The sequence below is a fragment of the Triturus cristatus genome, chromosome 12 (genome assembly GCF_964204655.1).
Source record: "Triturus cristatus chromosome 12, aTriCri1.1, whole genome shotgun sequence".
NCBI lineage: Eukaryota > Metazoa > Chordata > Amphibia > Caudata > Salamandridae > Triturus > Triturus cristatus.
The window spans coordinates 757,368,850-757,390,616 of NC_140595.1; the positions used below are offsets into that span (position 1 = coordinate 757,368,850).

Here is a 21,767-nt window from a genome sequence, read left to right on the forward strand (position 1 = left end):
AGTACTGGTAGAGGAAATGTCCAGATTAAAGTCCACAGTCATCTGCTACATTGGCCCAACATGAACCCTCCATGTCATGTGGGCGAGTTGTGTGCGATTGGACTAGGTGAACGGGTTGCGCACAAAGGACATTGTCCAGAACAGGTTTAGAGGCCCTGGGGGATGTGCTGGTTCATCTGCCTCTCTCTCACATGTCCTTCTTCGGACGACCCCTCTTCTTCCGGGGGGGATCCTCATGTGCAGGACTCCGTGGTGCAGGGGACTCTCCGCCAGAGTCCTCCTCCCTCCCTGTGGTGCTGGCAGATGGTGTTGTGACAGATGTTGTGGCCACACAGGGGGATGTGGACAGGTTGGTGTTGATCTGGCGGAGGCATCGGAGGACGTCCCGATGCACCGCAGTAATGTCAACCCACTTGGCCTCCATGCAGGCATGGTGGGTGACCTGCTCGTGTTGCACGTCCTTGAGGATCCCCACTACCTGGCCAAAACCTCCTGTGCTATCCTGGTACGCATCTAAGATGCGTTTCAGGTGGGGGTCATCATGCAGTCCAGACCCCTCTGCAAGGCGCCCTCTGTGCCTCCCACCCCACCCAGCACCCCTCTCCGCACGGGCAGGACCAGCGGCGGGACACACAGGTGACACTGGGACCCCTTGGGTGGTGTTTCTGGTGGTGTTTGCTGTAGCTTCCGGGGGGTCCTGTCTCCCTTTGCTGTGGGTGTTGATTGGCCTTGGTCTATCCGTGTTGGCGGAGGTGCCCTGTCGGGTGCAGATGTTGATGCTGCTGGTGCTGCATGATGGCTCACACCGGAGGGTCCAGGTTGGTCATCGTCATCCGAAGAGGACAGAGAGAGAGTCAGACCAGAGAGATCAGTGTCCGCCAGAGTCTGGGACTGGGTATCCTCATCATTTGGAAGAGACACACAATGTGAGTTATGTTTCTACATGCATCGATGGTTCACAAACATGACATTTTCTACTTTTCGAACAGATGCCTGCATGTACACTGCTTTTTCCCTGCTTGTTACATACAGAGTTTGATATTGTTGTTGGCCATTTGCCAGCATGGCCTTGTGCTCCCCGCGACAGAGCCCAGTGTCAGACATCTTGTCAGTCCCTTCCCGCTCCCTGTGAGGCGAGTATGGTTCAGTGTGAGCTTGCTGGGCTATGTGGGTGGGTGTAGATTGTCTGTGACTGCGACTCCCATCATACTCTTGGCTACACCCCCTTCCCAGCATGCCCATACTTCCTCCCTCTTCGACTCTACTTCCCTGTGAGGGGGTGTGACAGCAATGGCAATATGGCTGACTGTGTAGTCCTGGTGTTTGTTGTTGGCCATTTGCCAGCATGGCCTTGTGCTCCCCATGACAGAGCCCAGTGTCAGACATCTTGTCAGTCCCTTCCCACTCCCTGTGAGGCGAGTATGGTTCAGTGTGAGCTTGCTGGGCCATGTGGGTGGGTGTAGATTGTCTGTGACTGCGACTCCCATCATACTCTTGGCTACACCCCCTTCCCAGCATGCCCATACTTCCTCCCTCTTGACTCTACTTCCCTGTGAGGGGATGTGACAGCAATGGCAAGATGGCTAACTGTGTAGTCCTGGTGTTTGTTGTTGGCCATTTGCCAGCATAGCCTTGTGCTCCCCACGACAGAGCCCAGTGTCAGACATCTTGTCAGTCCCTTCCCACTCCCTGTGAGGTGAGTATGGTTCAGTGTGAGCTTGCTGGGCCATGTGGGTGGGTGTAGATTGTCTGTGACTGCGACTTCCATCATACACTTGGCTACACCCCCTTCCCAGCATGCCCATACTTCCTCCCTCTTGACTCTGCTTCCCTGTGAGGGGATGTGACAGCAGTGGCAAGATGGCTGACTGTGAAATCCTGGTGTTTGTTTGGCTACAAGTCCAAAGTGAGCCACTGTGCTTCACACAGCAGCATCCAGTATGGGGTATCTTTTGCTGATAATTCAATGAGGTGTGTGTCAATGCATTGTACCCGGTGAGTTGTGTTGAGTTTGTGTTGGGGGGGTGTCTCCACATGCTGGTAAGTATGGTCGGGGCTGTCAGTCCTCCTTCCCATCATGAAACGTGCTTTCATTGTAGGGCGTGCAAGTTGTCTTTCAGGATGTCAGTCAGTGGTGTCCTGCTTCTGATTTGCACACAAGCCCTAGCAGGGCCTTGTGCTCCCCACATCAGGACCCAGTGTCAGCCATCTTGTCAGTCATTTTCCACTCCCTGTGATGTGGGCATGTTTCAGAAAGGTCTTGATGGGCCAATCAGGAGGGGGAGCATTATCTGTGAGTACAGGCCCCATCATGATTTTGGTCACACTATTTTCACCTGCATCCCCACTATTCCTTCCTGACAGTCAGCTGCACTGTGAGGTGGTGTGTTTGTGGTGGCAAACTGTCTGGCAGGGTCTATTTGGCTTTGTGCCACTGGCATTGTTTGTAGGTTGGTGCATGTCATGACACAGTTCCTAGTCACTATGAGATGGAAGGTATTGTGTTTGTCTGACTGGCATACACATCGTGGTATGATTATCTATTGGTTAGTGTAGCTTTGCTTGCGGTGCATGGTTTCACTGTCCCCTTGCACACAATCTTGCGTATGTTGTTTGTGTACTCACCAGGCTCTGGGATGTCTGTTAGGCCATGGACGCTCTCTGGCGGTAGGATGTCCCGCACCTTCTCCTCCCAGGTCCTGAAGTAGACTGGTTTGGCAGCAGGGCCACCGCTGGTGCACTGACTCAGGGTGTGATCTTTTTCGATGAGTTTCTTGACCCTCCTGTGCACGCCATACCACCTATTCTGGATATCGTCCTTTGTGCACCTTGCTGGTGCTTGAGCATTCACCTTGTCCACAATCCTCGCCCACATCTTGGTTTTCTGTGAGATGGGGGTCCTTTGAACCAATGTACCAAACAAATGTGGCTCTACTCTGATGATCTCATCTACCAGCACTTCTAACTCACTATTTGTGAACTTTGGATTCTTCTTTGGGGGCATGGTGATGAATGGTGGTGGTGAGGGATGTGTGTGTGAGGGTGCAAGTAAGGGTGGTTTTGTGTTGGTTTTGCTGGGTGTATGTGTGTGTGCTTTTGGATGAGGTGCTGATGGTGTGTGAGTTGTGTGATGGGTGAGTTGTGAGTGTGTCTGTGGTTGCTGTGTACTGGTGTTTGCTGCTGGCTGTGTGCATAGTTGGAGTTGTGGGTGTGTCTTTGCCCCATGTTTTTTCCTTTGGTATTTATTGGCGTTGTCATTGCTTGTTTGGTCCTTTTTTTGTCTTTTTTCCTTTGGGTTTTGTAGGCATGAAGGAGACTTTCATGTAACGGAAACGGACGCTGCTGTTGTCTCGTGTGGGCTTCTCCGCCTCGTTCACGCTGCCTATCTTCTGAGTTTGGTACGCGGCGGTCGCGGCGGTCTCTATTGCTTGTGTGCCGGGTTGTCTGTGCGTGTCGGTCGTGCGGCTTGGTCTCCGTGTAAGTTGGTCTGGTTTTACACGCATTACATCGTACTGCTCTAATCGTACATCGCGGGTACGGATCGGTCGGGTTCATTCCGGGTTCGTGTCGGTCGGTGAAAATCACATCAGTTTCCGGCCGGATCACTATTTTACCTACGGCTCGGTCGTACGGCTTGTATTCCGTACGTGTCGGTTGTAATTCACTCGCGTTGCATCGTACTGCACGGGTCATACGGCGCTGGTCCGTGTCGGTTGGTATTCGGTCCAGGTCCGAGTCGGTCGGTTCGTTTTGCGGCCAGAATCGGAATCGGCCCCTCTGTGGAGTAGCTAGACCTTTGGCCGCCCCTGGCGGACCCTGCGTCTGCCAAACCTCGATGCCTCAGGTAAGGGGGGGTTGCTGGCGATCCCTCAGACAGCCGCAGGGAGGAGCTGGGGAGTGGGAGGGTGCTGGCGATCCCTGCGTTGGCCGCAGCGGTTGCAGATAAGAGCGGGGAAGGCCGCCGCCCCCAACACCCCACCCCCTTGCTGCACCACTGTCTTCACTGCACCAGCCAGGATTCAATTCTGTAGCTCTCTGGTGCATTCATTAATAGAGGTTTCATAATGTGCATAGTGCATTTAGCAATATTTAACTTGCTATTAATGTTTATTTAAGCTGTGCATTATTTTATATGTAGTTACCTGAAGGAGAAAAACTGAGGGGCATATTGTCAAGGACGGCGTTAAAATTATCACCGGTTTCGCTGCAGAAAACTGCCGCCGAAGCGGCGATAATGGGCTTGATAATATGCCCTGGAGAATTCCCATAGAAGCCCATGTTCTGGTGTCAACATGGGCTTCTATTGGAATTCTCTGCGGCATATTATCAAGCCCACTATCGCCGCTTTAGCGGCAGTTTTCTACCGCTAAAGCGGCGATAATTTTTTTTTTGCCACCCCGACAACATCATAGTTCCCATGTTTTTATTTTAAATGCACTTCGGACACCGGGCTCAGTTCACAAACATGCTGCGGGCCCTTCTCTGGTTTGTTGCAACATAAATTGCGGCTTCCTCTTTGAGAATATATCAAAAGCGCCCTATTTTACAATGCATTGATTTAGCAAGGGTTCTCAGTGGCCTAAAAAGAGGGAGCCTGGGCTCAACAGCCCGTCTGTCCCTCCCCAGCAGGAGGCGCAGAGGTAGACCTCTAGCTCGCTGCTGACTCAGAGCCTGTAATTGCACGGTCTGTGGCTTTCCTTCCTACAGGCCCACCCAGTAGGATCCGTGTATGATTATAAACCTCACCCTGCCGCGTGCCATTTAGCTAGCTCCGAGAAGAAAGCCGCGTGGGCCACAACAGAGCTCCTGAGGGCTGGCGCAGTGCCTGAGACAGCCCGGCTTAGCACTTGGGACCTTTTAAATCTTCTATCTTGATATTGAAATTCACAATCTGCAGCCTTGGCTGTAATGCCACTGCCCTCAGCAAACCATCATCTAACCAAAAGCAATGCATTCCATTCACATTTACCCAAACAGTCCGGTCACTTTAGCATTAAAATAAAATCGATAATATTGATAATATTGCTCAAAAGATGGTTGTATTACAAATCATGATGTTAAAGGTCATAGATCACAGGAAGCTCCTCTTGGAAGCCTTAAACAATCGCGCGCGCCTCGCGGGGAGGGGAGAGAGGAGGGGGGCCTGCGCGATTCACTTGCAGGAGCGAGCAGCTGGCGCTGCGATAATTGATAACATGGTGCCAGCCGCTCGCTCCCGCAAGTAAATCGCCAAACGTGCACGCTTTGCAATAGAAAGCAATGCAACGCGTGCATGTTATTGGGGAGAAAAGCTGATCGATGACATGATGTCGCCGCGTAGGCGAGACCTAAAAACGATGTTAAAAACACCAAACAAGGCAAAAATCTACAATTAAAATGAGGTGGAAACAACATCCACTAAGTTAAAAGTGGTGCCTGCAATGTAAAAATGTAGCATTCAATACAATCATCATCTATTGATTTCTAAAATAAAAATAAAAATCTTTACTCTAAAACCGACAGGTAAAATGTCAGAAACAGAAAAATGCATACATACCCAAAAAAGCAAAACTGTTATTAAACTATAGAGGACATACTTATAGTAAGGAGACAAAAGATACTGGAAATGCACCAAAAATTATTCAAATGCATGCTATGGCATGGCTATCACTAAAATGGTATTGTTGAAAGTTTTAGGTAACATAACCACCTAGTATTACTGAAATTGAAGTCAGAAATATTTTACAAGGTGTAAAAGAGGCCAATATAAGCTCACAAGAGCCAACACTAACAAGATTAGAAACATTTATACCAAACCTTCCTGCTCAAATATGAATATAGATTAAATAAAGGAAAAGACAAGAGGATTTTTAGCAAGTTGATTTATTAAACGCAGTGGCCAGGAGAGTATCAAAAGACGTGCGTCTGAAAGTACAGAGGTTTTGACAGCACATATATACATATATACTTGACCTTTGGAAAAACTAGTGTGGGCCACTGCGCATGTCCAGGTGTCCGGAGTTGTGAGCGTGTGATCACTCCATGTAGTGTACATGTTGTATCCTGATTGGCTGAGTGTGCCTAACTACATGTGGCATCTAACTTTGTGGGATATTGAAAATGGGGGGCTTTGGCTAAACATGTTTTATTGGGTCCAATCTCCTTGGTCCTTTTTGATGTGTGACTACCTATCTGGGGGAACGATCAGGGTTTTCTCTTGGTGCGCATTTGTCTTTGGGCTAAGTGTATCCCCCACCTGTAACCTCTCAATCAGTTGGCTTGGGTTTGAGTTCCAAGGCCTGTCTGACCACGTATCTCGGACTTGGAGTTGATGGCTAGGTCATCTCGGATGAATCCAACGGCAATGATACGAGTTCATGTGTGCTAGCACATGTAACATGGTGGACCTTGATATCATATTTACCAATATTCTTATTATTATATGAGCAGTTATTACATCGCACATGAACATTACAGTCACAGAGATTGATACCTTTATGTGTGCATAAGTTACGGTGTACATCAACATTGGATCTACTGGTATTGACATCATTGTGCATACATTGATTACAGTGTACATCAATATTGCATTTATTGGTACTGCCGCTGGTATGGACGCATACATTAGGGCGTACATTTCTATCCTATTTATCGATCTCAACAGTATGAACATACAGACATATCCCACACCTACAAATCACACATAAAAAACAAGCATTGGCAATGCCAATCTGTTCTTGCCATAGTGATGAGTTTAGTGTTGTAGTTTTTAATAAAGAGCATTATTATAATGATAATCTATGCTAACCTGCCTATTTGGTCACATTAGACTTACTCCAGCTCTTTCTGCCTAGCTGCTCCCCAACCTTTGATACAAACACAATAAGTGTAAATGCAGATGAAGAGAAAATCACCAAACCGAACTTGCCTATCAATGAACAAATAAGCAGCAGCAAGTTCTAAGCTCTAGCACTCTGCAGCCACATAAGTCCTAAATAAAAGCCCACACCCACTGCTTAATTTGTAAAACATAAAGTGCTGGGGCTAAAAGCAAGCCTTTAAAAATGACCAGAAACATGTCAAAAATGCAATGACAAAGTCGCCTCTAAATACATAGTCCCTTGAACTAATTGTCTTCAAACTATTTGGAATTAAACAACCAGACTTGCATTGTTAAAATAAAACAAGCAGCAAATGCCACATTCTACTCTCCAGCGCTCTGCAGCCACAAAGGTCCCAAACAAAGGCCTACACCGCAGTGCCTAATTAGTAAAACATGAAGTGCCGGGGTTAAAAGCAAAGCATAAACTGCCATGTTCTTCTCTGCATCACTCTGCAGCCACATAAGTCCCAAATAAAGGCCTACATCCATTGCTTAATATGTAAAACATGAAGTGCTGGGGCTAAAAGCAAAACTTTAAAAATGCCCAAAAGCACGTCAAACAGTCAATGAGAAACTATACTCTAAATACTCCTTCCCTTAAATAAATTGTCTGCAAACTATTTGCTATTAAATAAACAAACTTGCCTATCAAAAATCAAACAAGCAGCAACTACCACGTTTAACTTTGCAGCTGGTCCCTTTCTATCAAGACAGTTAAATAGAGGAAACAAAGTCCCTAAGCAGAAGCAGATAAGTCCTAGGGCTGACCTCCAGAGCCCACAAAGTACATAGACATATAGGTATATACTAAAGTATATACAAGAGGTCTTGAATGCTTGACCTGAATACACTTCATTACTAAATGAAGACCACAATGAAAATAAAAAATAATTATTTATGCTAACAATAGCAATTGACTAAACTTAATTCAATGTAACACAATTATGATTGATGGCACTTTGAAGTCGTGACTACCAACATCCACTCAAATATACACAATACATTGTCACAATTAAAATACAATCATCCCATTTGTGTCTGCATTTTTACCAAACATATAAAGTAAATCTTGCAAATAAATGTTCACGTATAGAGAACAAAAACAACTATCAAACAGAAAAATCATTATAGATTGAACTGGTACATCCCCAATAGGCTTTTATGGTCTTCGTCTACAAAATCAGTAATTGTGCCCAAATACAAACGGGCATCTTGGGGTAGATGCATCTTCATGCTGGGTGCTTCCACTAACTGGAACAAGCTCCCATAACATATCATCCTCTAATCTTCTATCTTTTAGAAAGGTGGTGAAAACTTGGCTATTTGTCTCAATATAGTCACCTACTGCACTAATAGCCTCATGTACAATCACAGTAGCTAGCACCAGGACACCCATGGGTATTTGTGTGCTTAACAAGTTCATTCAACATAACAAAACATAATTAGAAAGACTAGCCTTCTTGAGTCTCAACACCTGCCCCATCACTTAATCCTTAGAAAAAAAAGTGTATAATATTCTCACCAGAGCCAGACACGAGATATGGGAAACCCTAATCACAAGCTCTAGACAAAGCCCAAAACGACAAAGAAAGATCACAAAATAAAATAAACAGGACAAATATCATAGAAAACAAAACAAAAAAAGACTTCAAACCTACAGAATACTATGTTGAAGAAATATACAAAATAATGTGTTTTAAATAAATATACACTAAAAATACTAATAAAAACATATGACATATAACATATAACCAATTGTTTTAGTACTGTTAAATAGATTGCAATGGTTAAAAAAATGAAAGAATGTCATGTTTCTAGCACATTACAGTGTGATATGTCTAAAACATTTGTATAAACCCAAATAAAATGATGTACGCTACAAATATATCATATCTGTAATACAAATTATTCTGTAATAAAAAAAATAATTTTTCAATACAGAACACTGTGCAGAAAAAAATATACATATTTAAAGGGATGTGTGAAAATAAATATAATAATACAATATAAAAATGTGTTTTACAGAAACCACAAATGAAGCAAACAAATAGTTTAAGCTATAAATTACTGTAATATTTTAATGTACAAAAAAAAAATACAAGCAAATAGTCGCAATTTATTGCCATCATGTTATTCTTTGGTGAATGTGTAGTTTTCTACTCCTACTCAAAACTTCAACACAGTATGAAAAATGTTGGATTTTTGGCTTTTCAGATTGTCTATTCTGACTCCAACATAATTACATTCTAGAATGCAATTAACTTGGGGGTTCACATTTTCTATATCTGCTCAAAACGTAGCCACATTAGGGAACGTATTAGAATTTGGTGGGCCCATATTTACTATTTAAACTTCACAATTCACAGCATTGGGGAATATGTTAGACTTGGGGAGAGGGCTGTGAAAAAAACCCCCAGATAAGACGAAAAAGTAAATTGAGGAAAGTACCAAACACATTACAATAATAACAGTAATTTAGTATAATTTTCAAAGGAATAACTATAGATGTATTAAAAGATAACAATTCTAAAGCAATTATTTTAAAATGAACATTTTAAAAATTAAATTAAATCATATTAATGTAAACCTCCCATTGTAAACAATAAGGCCATTTAAACCAATAAATATATTAAAATAAATTTCATTCAATAATATTCATTTTTTTTTATATGAATACAAATAAAAAAATATTTATCAAGCAACCAAAACATTTTGATTAGACAACATAAGAAGGGAAAAATATCAATATTAAAATGGAATTTAGAAAACATTTTCTTTAAAGAATTACATATAAACATTCAAATTTGACATGATTAAAAATAATTAAATGTTTTAAATCAAAAATATAATTCCATAGAATGGAATAAAAATTAAAAAAGTGTCTAAATGCTGCAAAAGAATTACCAGAACATCAATTGTAAACATGACAAAATACATGTTTAAATTACTTTGCATCCTATTTCTTCTATAAATTCAATAGTCGACCAACATGAGACTCTACATCTGACTTCATATAGTCATAAAGAAGACCTCTTTTTTTCAGATGCATTGGTAGTTTTGCACCATACAATGCCTTTCTGTTACTTCCATGCTATACCTCAACAAGACACACCAAACCGGGATTTTTTTCTGCAACGCTTTCCAATAGTGTTAGAAACTGGGCTACTGATTGACTGGATTGTGAGCCCTGGTCAACCAGCAACCATGATACTAGTCAGGGTAAGGCACAAGCAACTGCCAAATTAACCTGTGCTCAAAACCCCTGGTAGTTTGGCACAAGGCAGCCAGGCTTAACTTAAAGATACTTCAAATAGTAAAACAGTGAAAACACCACACAAAAGATCCCTCACCATCTTAGACAAACAGAGCATAATTTAATAAACAAGACCAGATTGGCAAACAATTTATCGGTAGAACCAGAGTTATGACTTTTTAAAGATAAACTGAAATGTAACGCCTAAACGCATAAAGCACCAACCGTGTCGATCTGTTTGTGCTGGACCAGGTCAAAGTCAAAAGGTCAAGCCAGATCAGTCCTACTCAAGGTGTACATTCTCAAGTTTTGTGCTAAGAGTCCCTTCAATGATGGAGGGGGTTGTGAGGAGCAAGGAGAACTTTGTGGGGGTTGGTTGGTGTTGGCGAAGAGCAGGCTGGGCATCAGAGATGGGTAGGCTGGTGCTGCAGGGGGCTGATGCTACTGTGAAAAGAGATGGGCTGTCATCAGCTTGCAGAAATATTTGATGTGAGTGGCACTGTTCCAGTGCACATGGGCCTGTTTGCACTCACAAAAAGCCCAAAAGCTTAAATTTAGGAGCTCAAGATCCACACCACAAATGCAGGACCTGAGAGGCACTGATTGTGAATCAAGAACTCACTGAATGAGGGTCCAGGAGCTGTTGGGCAGCCTGTTAAGTCCCTGATGCTCAGATCAGGAGGCTAGAAGCCTAGGCCTTTGAGTCACTCTGGGGTCCTGGGTTTAAGATGGGTTGCATATCCATTTCTTCCTTTCCAGGCAAGGGGGCAGCAGACAGGAAGTCAGTACAGCAGGGCAGCAGTTGCACCCAGTCACGTGACCCAATACAAGCATCAGGCACAATGGACTAAGGACAAGAAAATGCCAACTTTCTTAAAGTTATTGCCAGAACGGGTGACCTTTGCACCCCCTGCTGTTGCACTGCTATAATGAGGATGCTCCCCTCTTGAAGTAAACCAAGTTCACCACTTTTTACTGAGTAGTCTAGAGTAATCTGTAGTAATCCACAACATTAATCAATAATTCATCCATACTTCTTTTAATCACTCCGGAGACAGCGATGATGACTTAGAATGTTTTATTTTATTTTGCATTTTCAAATGTCTTTTGCTGCCAAACAAGCTTAAACAAAGACTTGTGCTTACAACATTCCATTAAACCGGCATTGTCAAAACAACCCAATGCATTTCTAACTGTTAAAGTTCTTCGTCAGGGGTACTGAAAGTGAATCAGAAAGAACTGCATGAACAAACAATACAATACATTTAATGCATATGCTAAACCACAATTACTAAAACGACAACCACTTATCATCCCTAAACCCCCAACTAAATCCCCTTTATTTTCGCTACAAAAACAAAAAGTGCATTGAAAAGCATTTCCTCCCAAACCCTTTCTTAACACTCATTCCCCTCGTGAAAAATAATGTTGACTCTCTTAAATTAAAAGAAATGAGAAACGTGCTCCCACCCATTCACAACGCACATATAAGCAAACTGGATCCTTTTTACATTCACTTTCTTAAAGTGGCATTTTCAAACTTGTAATGAAAAATCCAACTTTACCATTAAAGAGGGTTTATCACTCCAATTTCGTAGGTGCCAAACATGAGATTTCTACCTCCTCTCAATTAGGAATTACAGCCTATTAAATGTAATAAGGAATCCCCAATGTTATCCTATGGGAGGGGCAGGCCTCACAGTAGTGTAAAACGAATTTGGGAGTTTTTCACTGCCAGGACATGTAAAACTCAAAAGTATGTTCACTCTTTTAATTATACAGCACCCTGCCCTATGGGCTACCTAGGCTCTACATTAGGGGTGACTTAAATGTAATAAAAAGATCTTTGTGCGTGGCGGAGGGATTAATGTCGAGGTCAACATAGCAGTTTAAAACTGCATTCAGTCTGCAATGGAAGGCCTGGGAAATGCTTTAAAGTGCTACATAAATGAGGGTCACAAGAATTGCTTCAGGTCCCCTGGGAGCATGCATTTTACAGGCCCCGAGTATAAGTTATACCACTCTATAAGGGATTTATGAGTAAATTAAATATGCCAATTAGGTGTATGCCAAATAAACCATGTTTACAGGAGTGAGCTCAAGCACTTTAGCACTGGTAATCAGAGGTTATGTGCACAGAGCCCTAAGGCCAACAAAAGCAATACGTCTACCAAAACTTGGAGGTAAGAAGGCAAAATATTTGGTGGAAGACCACCCTAAGGCTGACAGGTCTAACACATGTCATAACTTGTTTCAAAAACAGGCCACAGAGAAGCACACATGTTACTTCAAGGCAGTAACTATGAACTTCACATAGACCTCCTCATGCTATTATAACCTAATATTATTTTTGCTTGTATATGATTAAAATATAATTGTATACATCTATCACTTTAACCTGATTGGTGGAGTCACCTGTACCATAACAAATGTTTAATGAATGACTAAATAGATGACACAAGGTACTTACTAACAAAATAGATAGGAGATGAACGTGACCACCATGCTAAAATTAACTTACAGTCAACATCCTTACTTTAGTACCCAAATGCTGTTGCTACCTTCCTACGCAGTTCAACACCAATTAATATTCTGAAGCAATATTATACTGTGCTCCACTTTCCTAAAAAGTAATTCTCAGTCACATGACTCATGCTCAGGTGTGCAAAGAATACCAATAGTGCATGCAAGTACATAGACGTTATGTCCAAAATCCTTAAACTAATACCTGCTGATTAGAAAATGGCATGACATCAGGGTAAAATCAAGAATTGAAATTATAAGATCTTTCTTCATCACCATGACATACTGTCATCATGCCAAGATAAATAGCTGAACAACCAACCAAAATGTTCACAAAGTATTTCAGATAATTTTTAAATCAATCAGTCGGCAAGAGTGCCGGTCCAAAGTCCCAATTAATTAAAGTCACTCACACTCATGTATGTAGCAGATAACAACCAAGTTAACACATCAAAATCTACCTCTAACTAACAGTAAAAGCCACGAGACTCTATTTCCTTCAAGCCTAAATCCAAAATCGGATATAACGGTTTTGGTCTGGAAACTCAATAGAGTTACCAGAATATACCACCTGAAAGATTCATAATTTGATACTTAGAGGGTTAAAGAATTAGAAATGTATTTCCCAGAATCCCGAAAGCAGTGCTGCATTAAGCTTTGGAGGAGCATAATTACATTGAGTTTCTCAAGTTTTAAAATGTGGTCATTTGAGAAGACATGCAGATATATATTACATCGAAAGACAAGCAACCAAAATCATTGGATCCTAAAAAACATGGGGCCTGATTACTAATCTTTCATGCAATACAATGCAGCACAGCAGCTTGCTGCGCTGGCCTGTGGTGTATAAAAGGGAGAGAAAAGAAATGTCCCATATCTACTAAGATACTGTTCACTTCTGCTCTCTCATAGCACCGGCACACTACAGGAAGCCTACTGCTAATGCAGGCATCCTTGCCTTCCCATTGTCCAGTTTTACTGCAGTAAATAATGAGGAGGAAACAATCTTTCTCCTCGTTCTGCCATCCTCTGGAAGGCATAGCAAATTTATGCAATCCTAGATGTACCAACCTTTGTAAATCTGGGATTGTGTGAAATCAATGGGTGGATATATGGGAGCTCCCATGCTCCACTCATGGAAAACCTCCCAGAACAAAATGTTATGCAATGGAGTGGCTTGTGCTGCCTTGTGTTACATTACTTTACAAAGCCATGCAAGGCAGGGCAAATCACTTCTTGCTTGGCTTTGTAAATATCTACTAGCATTTTGTATTGTGGCTGCCCTACAAACGTGGCACAACCATGATGCAAAATATGAGTAAATCTAAGCCCACGGTTTCATGCTTAAGCAACCTAAAGAGAATGGTTTTGTCCATCTTGAGCTCTGTGCCTGTTTGTATGTAATCTCAGCATATGCATCATAGGTTCCATGTCTAAAGGTGCACCATTTGACAAGATGAGTGCTGGAAAGTAGTTTGGGACAGTGAATCCAACTGAGGGTGTACCATCCAAAATTATGTAATACCTAAACCTTTCACTGAAGCTAGGGACACAAAAGTTGGGTGGTACAGAATATCTACCAAATTCTGCTCCAAAGGATATTTTACTTATGGATCATTACCTGTCAATTTCTGTAGTCTCAAATCTGTTGTGTCATGTTTGTATTACCTGAGCTATGTTCAATCGTAACTCTTGTACTAGTCAGTACTTGCTAAGGGTCCTGTTTTTTGTACTAAGATTCAGTATGCAATTATTTCCATGCTTGGCTCTCAAGTTAGTAACCTGGAAATTCACTCTCCAGGGTTTGTTACTAGAATATCCCATTTTTAATATTGTACTACCATAATATTTCAACCAAAATATTGACAACCAATCTATATACAATGTGAGAATAAATATCAGCCAAGGTAAGAATAAATATAAGTCAGTAAATATTTACTATACTTTATCCCAAATATATGAACTTTAACAATATGTATATATCTTCAAGATATGTAGACGTGGAGTTATGAACAGGAATCTATACCAATCTGTATATAGCTACATTGTCAATATTGTTTTTATTTTATTTTTTTGGCTGTCATATTATGGAAGCATGCTATGAAACACTTGAAGTTCTGGCATACCAGGCACTGCGTTCCAGTTCTAGGTTTTAGTTTTTGGTAGCAGCATGCATAGCTAAAAATATATCTCACCATGAAAGCTCTTATAGCTCAATTCACTTTGCAATCAGGTTAATCCTAAATCAAAATCACCAATTGTAAGCCCATACAATGATTTAACACCCAGGTTCATATTCTCATTCCACAAATGACACTGTCCAAGCCAGGTGTACCATAATACTTGTCCTGATGACAGAAACACTCATGTTCTCTTTATTTCCTAATTTAGTGAGCTTTTCAAGTCTAGAACATGTTTATGTTTTTCTTCTCCATCCTTTCATAATGATAACTTATGTCCTTATATTTTCCAGTGAAATTAATTGAATGAAAGTCTGGTCAAAACATTATCTTCTGGGGCAGGGTTTAGTCATTTGTTGAATTGATCTCCTCTACCAATACATCTGAGAAGTGACATAGAGAAGTGAGTGTCCATCATCTCATGGCAGTGCTTCCAAGCACAATTTCTGCTTAAAATAACAGGACTTAGCATCTTGATAAAATCAGTTATTACGTCTTAAAAATGTCTACATTTCTGTTTTACAGATCAGCTATTTTTCAACTAGTCTAATCCTGAGTGACCGGAACCAGTTCCCTTCCTTCTTCCGGACCATCCCAAGTGATGACTTCCAGTCCAGGGGACTGGCCCAGTTGGTAGTTCACTTTAATTGGACCTGGGTTGGCATTCTTGCAGAAGACAATGACTACGGCCGTCATGGGGCTGAAATATTACAGACAGAACTTCATAAAGCTGGAGCTTGTGTTGCCTTCTCTGAGAATATCATCCTCAATCGAGCAGACAGGAATGCACCCCATATTGTCCCGATAATGCAAAATTCAGCAGCTAATGCTGTGGTCATATTTGGCCTTGATTCACATTTGGTTCCTCTGTTTGATGAAATAGTGAGGCAGAATATGACTGGAAAGACATTCATTGCCAGTGAAGCCTGGTCAACATCAGCACTCCTATCTGCAGACAAGTATTTGAAAATCCTCTCTGGCACAATCGGGCTTGCGATTTACAGTGGAGATATGCCAGGTTTCAAAGAATATGTAAACAATGCCCATCCTTCAAATTTTCCTGACGATAACTACATTAAAACCTTTTGGGCAACAACTTTTGGTTGTAGGTGGCAAGATCCAGAAGTACTGCTGGATTCATGGGATAACAAAACAAAATTATGCACAGGGGCAGAGAAGATTGATAGTGTCAATGGCATCTTTAATGATGTCTCCCACCCTAGATTCACTTACAATGTGTATCGGGCAGTTTCCGCCATTTCAGTAGCTTTACATGATCTCAATACATGTCGAACACCAGGAGGACCATTCTTTCGTGGAACCTGTTCCAGTGTATTGGACTTCCAACCCTGGCATGTAAGAAAACAAGTCATTTGCTGCTAGAAATAGTTTGAATATTCAATTAACTCCATGAGATCAGCAGGAGACAGACATGATTGGCTTATTATTGGGTTTAGGGAATCAGAGTGCACATTGATGCCTTTACTGTTGAGATTCACTAAATGAGCTTAAACTGTATCGCGATCAATCATATTGTTTTAGTTCACAGGCAACATGGTGGTTAAGCCTGGACTTTTAGTGTGAGGCATAATACATTGTGCAATGTGAACACTTAGGGGCATATTTACAAAGTGGTGATAAAAAATTATCGCCGCTTTTGTGGCCGTTTTCGGCCAAAAAGGGGTGATAATTTTATCGCCTAATCAGCAAGGCCGCGCTAACGCGTGAAACCTTGCTTTAGCGTCAGGATTCCTAACGCCCAGCTTTGCATCTCTAATGAGATGCAAAGTGGGCGTTCCTGACCTAACATGACAGGAGAAATGTCGCTAAGCGACATTTCTCCTATCATCAAGCCCGACGCTATGAAGCATAGCGGCAAGAAAAGTAGCGATATCCCCTGTTATCGCTACTTTCCTTACGCCTGCTTCAGGACTGACTTAGCCATGATATCCTATGGAAGGTGGATATCATGGCTAAGTTTGTGAGTCCCTATCAACTAGCTAACGTGAGAATATCGCTGGGTTTCCAGCGATAATCTCACGTTAGCCAGTTAGCGCTAGGATTTTTATCGCTGAGGAGATAAGCGTTACTTATAGCACACTATCTCAGCGATAAAAATCGGCACTAGCTGGCAATAATTATCCTAGCGCTAAGTGCGTTCAGCGATAATTATCACTGGTTGTTGTTGATATGCCCCTTAATTTTTTCAAATAGAGACACCATGCATGAGCTCCAAATTTAATAGTTGCATGACATTCAGATAGTAGACAGGCTACTATGGAAACCATTCACTCTTATTCAGAAAGACACAGGAAGACCAGTAATTCAGTGATGTGGGACACTGCATTCTTTCAAATTGCTTTCTGAGGATACTCTAAGAAAGGGTGAATTACCACTTCATGAGCTGGAGTTACACATCTAATCCTGTGATAATTCATCTTCAGTGCTTTTCTTTTAAGTTTAAAAGATAAAGTTTACTTGTTAATTAAAGTAGCGCAATCAATGAAAGTGCCGGCAAATAAATACAATATGATGTGCAAAGTATGAAAAATCTTAATAAACTCTGGAACTTAGTTTTAAAAGGAAAAGAAAAAAAACAACACATTAAAGCGAGAGAAAAGTAACATAGCCATATCTTATCAGAAATAAATAACACATGTCAAATATCATTGCTAAAAGATAAGTATCGAAGTGAACAGCATATTATATTGATTATCCATATTGGTAACATAAAATAAAGTCATTGAGGTTTAAATACCTCTTGTTTCTGAGGGTTGCATAGCAGCTGTTTCTTGCAGAGGAATACAGGAAATTCATCACAGGAAACCAAAGAAGATCTATTTTAATGGTAAGAGCAATTGGATTGATGTATGATCTAGCAAGTCTAGGATTATAGAAAACACCATACCACCAAGTTTGAAGCGATTACATTTGCAGAATCTTTCTATGCTCTGGTAATCTGTTGCAAAGCAACTGCTAGAAGTAAATCAATCACCTGAATATTATCTGATTGGGAGGACTAGTGCTCTGGAATACTCCCCCAAAAATATTAGTGAAAGTGAAGGGTACATGCGTGTGAAAGATACTCCTGATCTGTCTCCAGGCTTATGACCAAAATTGATTGGTAGTGGAACAGTCGAATAACATATGTTTGAGGGTGGATGAAGTACTATTTCAGGATCAATAGGAGGAGGGGAATGTAGGGTTCATTTATGTAGAGTGACTAGAGTGATCAAAAGTATATTTTAGATAAAAAATAATGTTCCATATGGGAACTGAAAAATAAGTCTGTACGTCAGATTCCCAGTGCATTTCCACAGCTGGATTTGCTTGAGTTCTGGGCGAGATGTTAAATTCTTATATGTTTGGGATACTGAGAGAAAGATGCAAAGTAGAGGAGATATGCTAAGAACCTGAGGAGGAGGGATGAGATAATGCAGGCGTTTATCATATGCACATATGATTATTGAACTTATTGATGCATATTTAGCCTGATAATGAAATGAGAAACATGCTTGAGCTAATATAAGAGGAAGAAAAGAGTCATTATGAAAATGTTGATAAATCCATCTGAGTCCTTTACCATGCCAAGCTTTCCCAAAAATGGGTTTATTGTTTAATTTAGTATGTTTATTATGCCAAACTGAAGGATGTAGAAATTGTTATTTAGTATTCTGATGTGAATTGTAAATAGGTTGGAGTAGCTTACATGCATTTTTTTAGTATGAGAGGGACAAGGATAAAGGTTTGTGAGAAAAGGATAAGAAATAAGAATTCTTGAATAGAAAAGGAGTGGAGAAAAGATTTTTCAATATCAACCCATAAAGGAGGAATTATAGAGTTGTTGTCAGTCAGGGAAAAAGATGCTTGATTAAGGAAACATACCGCGTATAGTACGAGCAAGAATCAGGAAAATTAACACCTCACATATGTTTGGGATGTTTACGTTTTTGAAGGGACATGCATGATTTTTTGTTATTCCATTAAAAACTTGGATAAAATAGAGTATATTTTTGTAAAATGAAAACTGGGAATATTTTAGGGACATTAGAAAGATAAAACAATATTATGGGGACTATCACCATTTTTATTGTATCTAGTTGAACTCACCTAGATAAGAACTGAGTATTCCATCTAAAGGAAAGAGTTGTAATGTCCCTATTGGGTTGAAGGATACCATGTCTTTACTCGAAGTATTACACCATAGTCCAAGATATTAATTCTCTCTGTATTACAATGAAAGAAAGAAGAAACAAAGTCTGCATGAAAACATAATTTATTTAAGGGAGAATTTCACACTTATCAGCATTTAACTTGTATCGTGAGATGGAAGCACAATTTGTGACTTCAATCCAGAAGGCTGGCAACAAGGATTGAGGATATGAGAGGAAGAGCAAAATGTAATCCGCATAGACTGAAAATGTTAAATGTTTATTTCCATATTCAAAACCATAAATTTCAAAGTTTAAATAATTTTTCATAAAAATGATTATAGCGCAAACAAATGATCTGGAAGAAAGAGGGCATCCTTGCTGAACAACTGGATGAAATGTAAAAGATAGAGACATAAGGCCATTAGCTATTGTAGATGCTCCTGAAGCAGAATATAACAAGGAGTGAATTAAATTTACAACCAAAGACGAACCTAGAAAGAGTAGAAAAAATGATGGTCAGCTAACTCAGTCAAACGCCTTTTAAGCATCCAAATAAATAGCCATTTAAGAATGTTTATATGATTTCAACTTACTTAAAACACTCACGATTAATCTGGTGCTATCCAAAATATGCCTACCTTTTATAGAGCCAGTTTGTTCCCTTCCTAATAATTTAGTTAATAGAGGATTCACGCAAGGATTTTTGCAAAGATTTTATAATCAAAATTAACAAGGGAAATGGTTCTATACTTTTTTCAGATTGTTGGATCTTTGCTCTCTTTAGGGATGAGACATATTAAAACATCTTGGAAGGAACCCCAGCAGATGTAGAGGAAATGAAATTAGTAAAAAGCAGATGTTATTTGGGTGTAACAAGTTTGAAGAAATGTGTGTTAAATTATAAAGTTAAACCCATCTTAATAGAGTAAGTGAGAATGTCATCAATATGAATGTCATCTAATGAAGTGAAATCTATTCTAGGATTGGAAGGAGATTTGATATTAGATAGCTACTGAATATATCTTCCTATTGGATTTCTCAGTGTATACAGATTGGAAAAAGTCTCTAAATTCAGAAACAATATCTTCCTTTTTATGAACTGATTGGTTAGTGGAGGTGAAGATAGTGTCTATTTGTTACGGTCTTTTTTGATTTTGAGGTGATTAACAAGAAGTTTTCTGAACTTATTTTTCATCCGTAATATTTGGCACTAGATTTAAGGAGGTATGAGTTGGTGTTTTCAGTGAATATTGTATTAAATGCAAATTTAGATTTGATTGACTCTTCGAGACACATTTTAGAGTTGTGGAGGTGATTCTCTAACTGATTAATATAGTTAATATCTGAATGTGTAATGTGTCATGCAAGAGACTTGGAAACAAATAAAGTCAATTTGAGATTGGGAAGAATGTGCAGGGGAGAATAAGTGTATGCCTTGAGTGATCTCTGTTTTATAGTGGATTTATACAGGGGATGCATATGTGATTGGATAAACTTAGATTTCGAGTGCAATCAATAAATGGGTTGTTGTGTTTTGATTTAGATACCCGTATATAGGTTTTTCTGAATCATGTCCTTATATAGGCACAATTCACTTTGCCCCTATTTAGGCATAGAACCCCAGTCCTTATTTAGGCATTAGCCATGCTAACCAAATACAGGCATGGTCACCTACATTCATCCATCCCATGTAACAACGAGTTCTTAGAAACCAGAACCTTAAGTCGAACAGGACTTTCCCAAGCTAGGATTATTGATTTCTCCAAGAACTCATCTATTATGCATGAACTACTATTCCTTACGGGTTCATCCACGATGTCTTCCTCTGCCCGACTTTACGTCAATACTAGCATTCCTAAGCACCTTCCAGGTATAAATATGCCTGCCCTTACCATGTCAAAACATGGCACGACTCAACACGACTTGACTGCACGGTTCGCCACGGCAAGTTCAGAAGAGACCATATCCCAGCCTGATGCACTGACCAGACGCTGTCGTCCCTTCTCGCAGAGAATCCAGCTTCCAGTGTTCTGACTCCCTTCGTGGGGTGTTAGAGTTTGAGACCAGGACCTCGCTCATTCTAAAGGTAAGGAGCCGACTAGAACCTTGAGGGACTCTTGGCATACTTCAAGTTGGTGGTAATTAGCGATTTCCTTTAAAAAAGCACTTTTTTGCTTTTTTTAAAGTGCCATGTGGCACACATTCATGCCCTTAGGGCATGTGTGTGCACCACATGTGCACACATGCACATTTCAGGGGTGCAACAGGGTGTCCTTTTGACACCCTGGCACCCTTGAAATAGTGCCAGCTATTTGCCATTCTTTAACACCAAATCGCAAATATTGAATATCTTCCCATTCATTCCTATGGGCCTCCTAGCCCATAGGGATGAATGGGTAGGTATTTCTTATTAGCTAATCTCAATTTGCGACTCGTTATCAAGGAATGTTAAGGAATCGCTAATATTTTAGCGATTCCTACCTACATTCAATTTTGCGAGTCCTTAATAGCTAACCGGTAAAATTTGCTATTAAAGATTTGCAAGTTTGATTTTACCTACATCTGGCCCTAAGTTGCTAAATAATTCAGGAAGTAGGCAATGAAATAGCAGAAAATGTTAGCATAAAGAAAATGTGGGGGTAGTCAGGAGAAAAGAAGGAATAAAACATAGCAAAAGAAAAGAGTGAAACAGGAGAAAAACGAGGCAGAGGGAAGTAGAAATGCAACAAACTGGAATGAATAACAAAAAAGATATATCTACACAATAAACAAAAAGTTGAGGGTGGAGGAACCAT

The 21,767-nt window shown here is 40.7% G+C and overlaps 1 protein-coding gene across 1 annotated transcript in view; it reads left to right on the top strand.

The window, feature by feature from the left end:
• Positions 1 to 21,767, top strand: part of LOC146782724 (extracellular calcium-sensing receptor-like) — a 116,870-nt gene that overhangs the window by 67,432 nt on the left and 27,671 nt on the right. Inside the window, exon 2 of the mRNA XM_085637208.1 lies at positions 15,344 to 15,850. Coding sequence (XP_085493334.1) covers positions 15,344 to 15,850 — 507 coding nt within the window. The remainder of the gene's footprint in view (positions 1 to 15,343; positions 15,851 to 21,767) is intronic.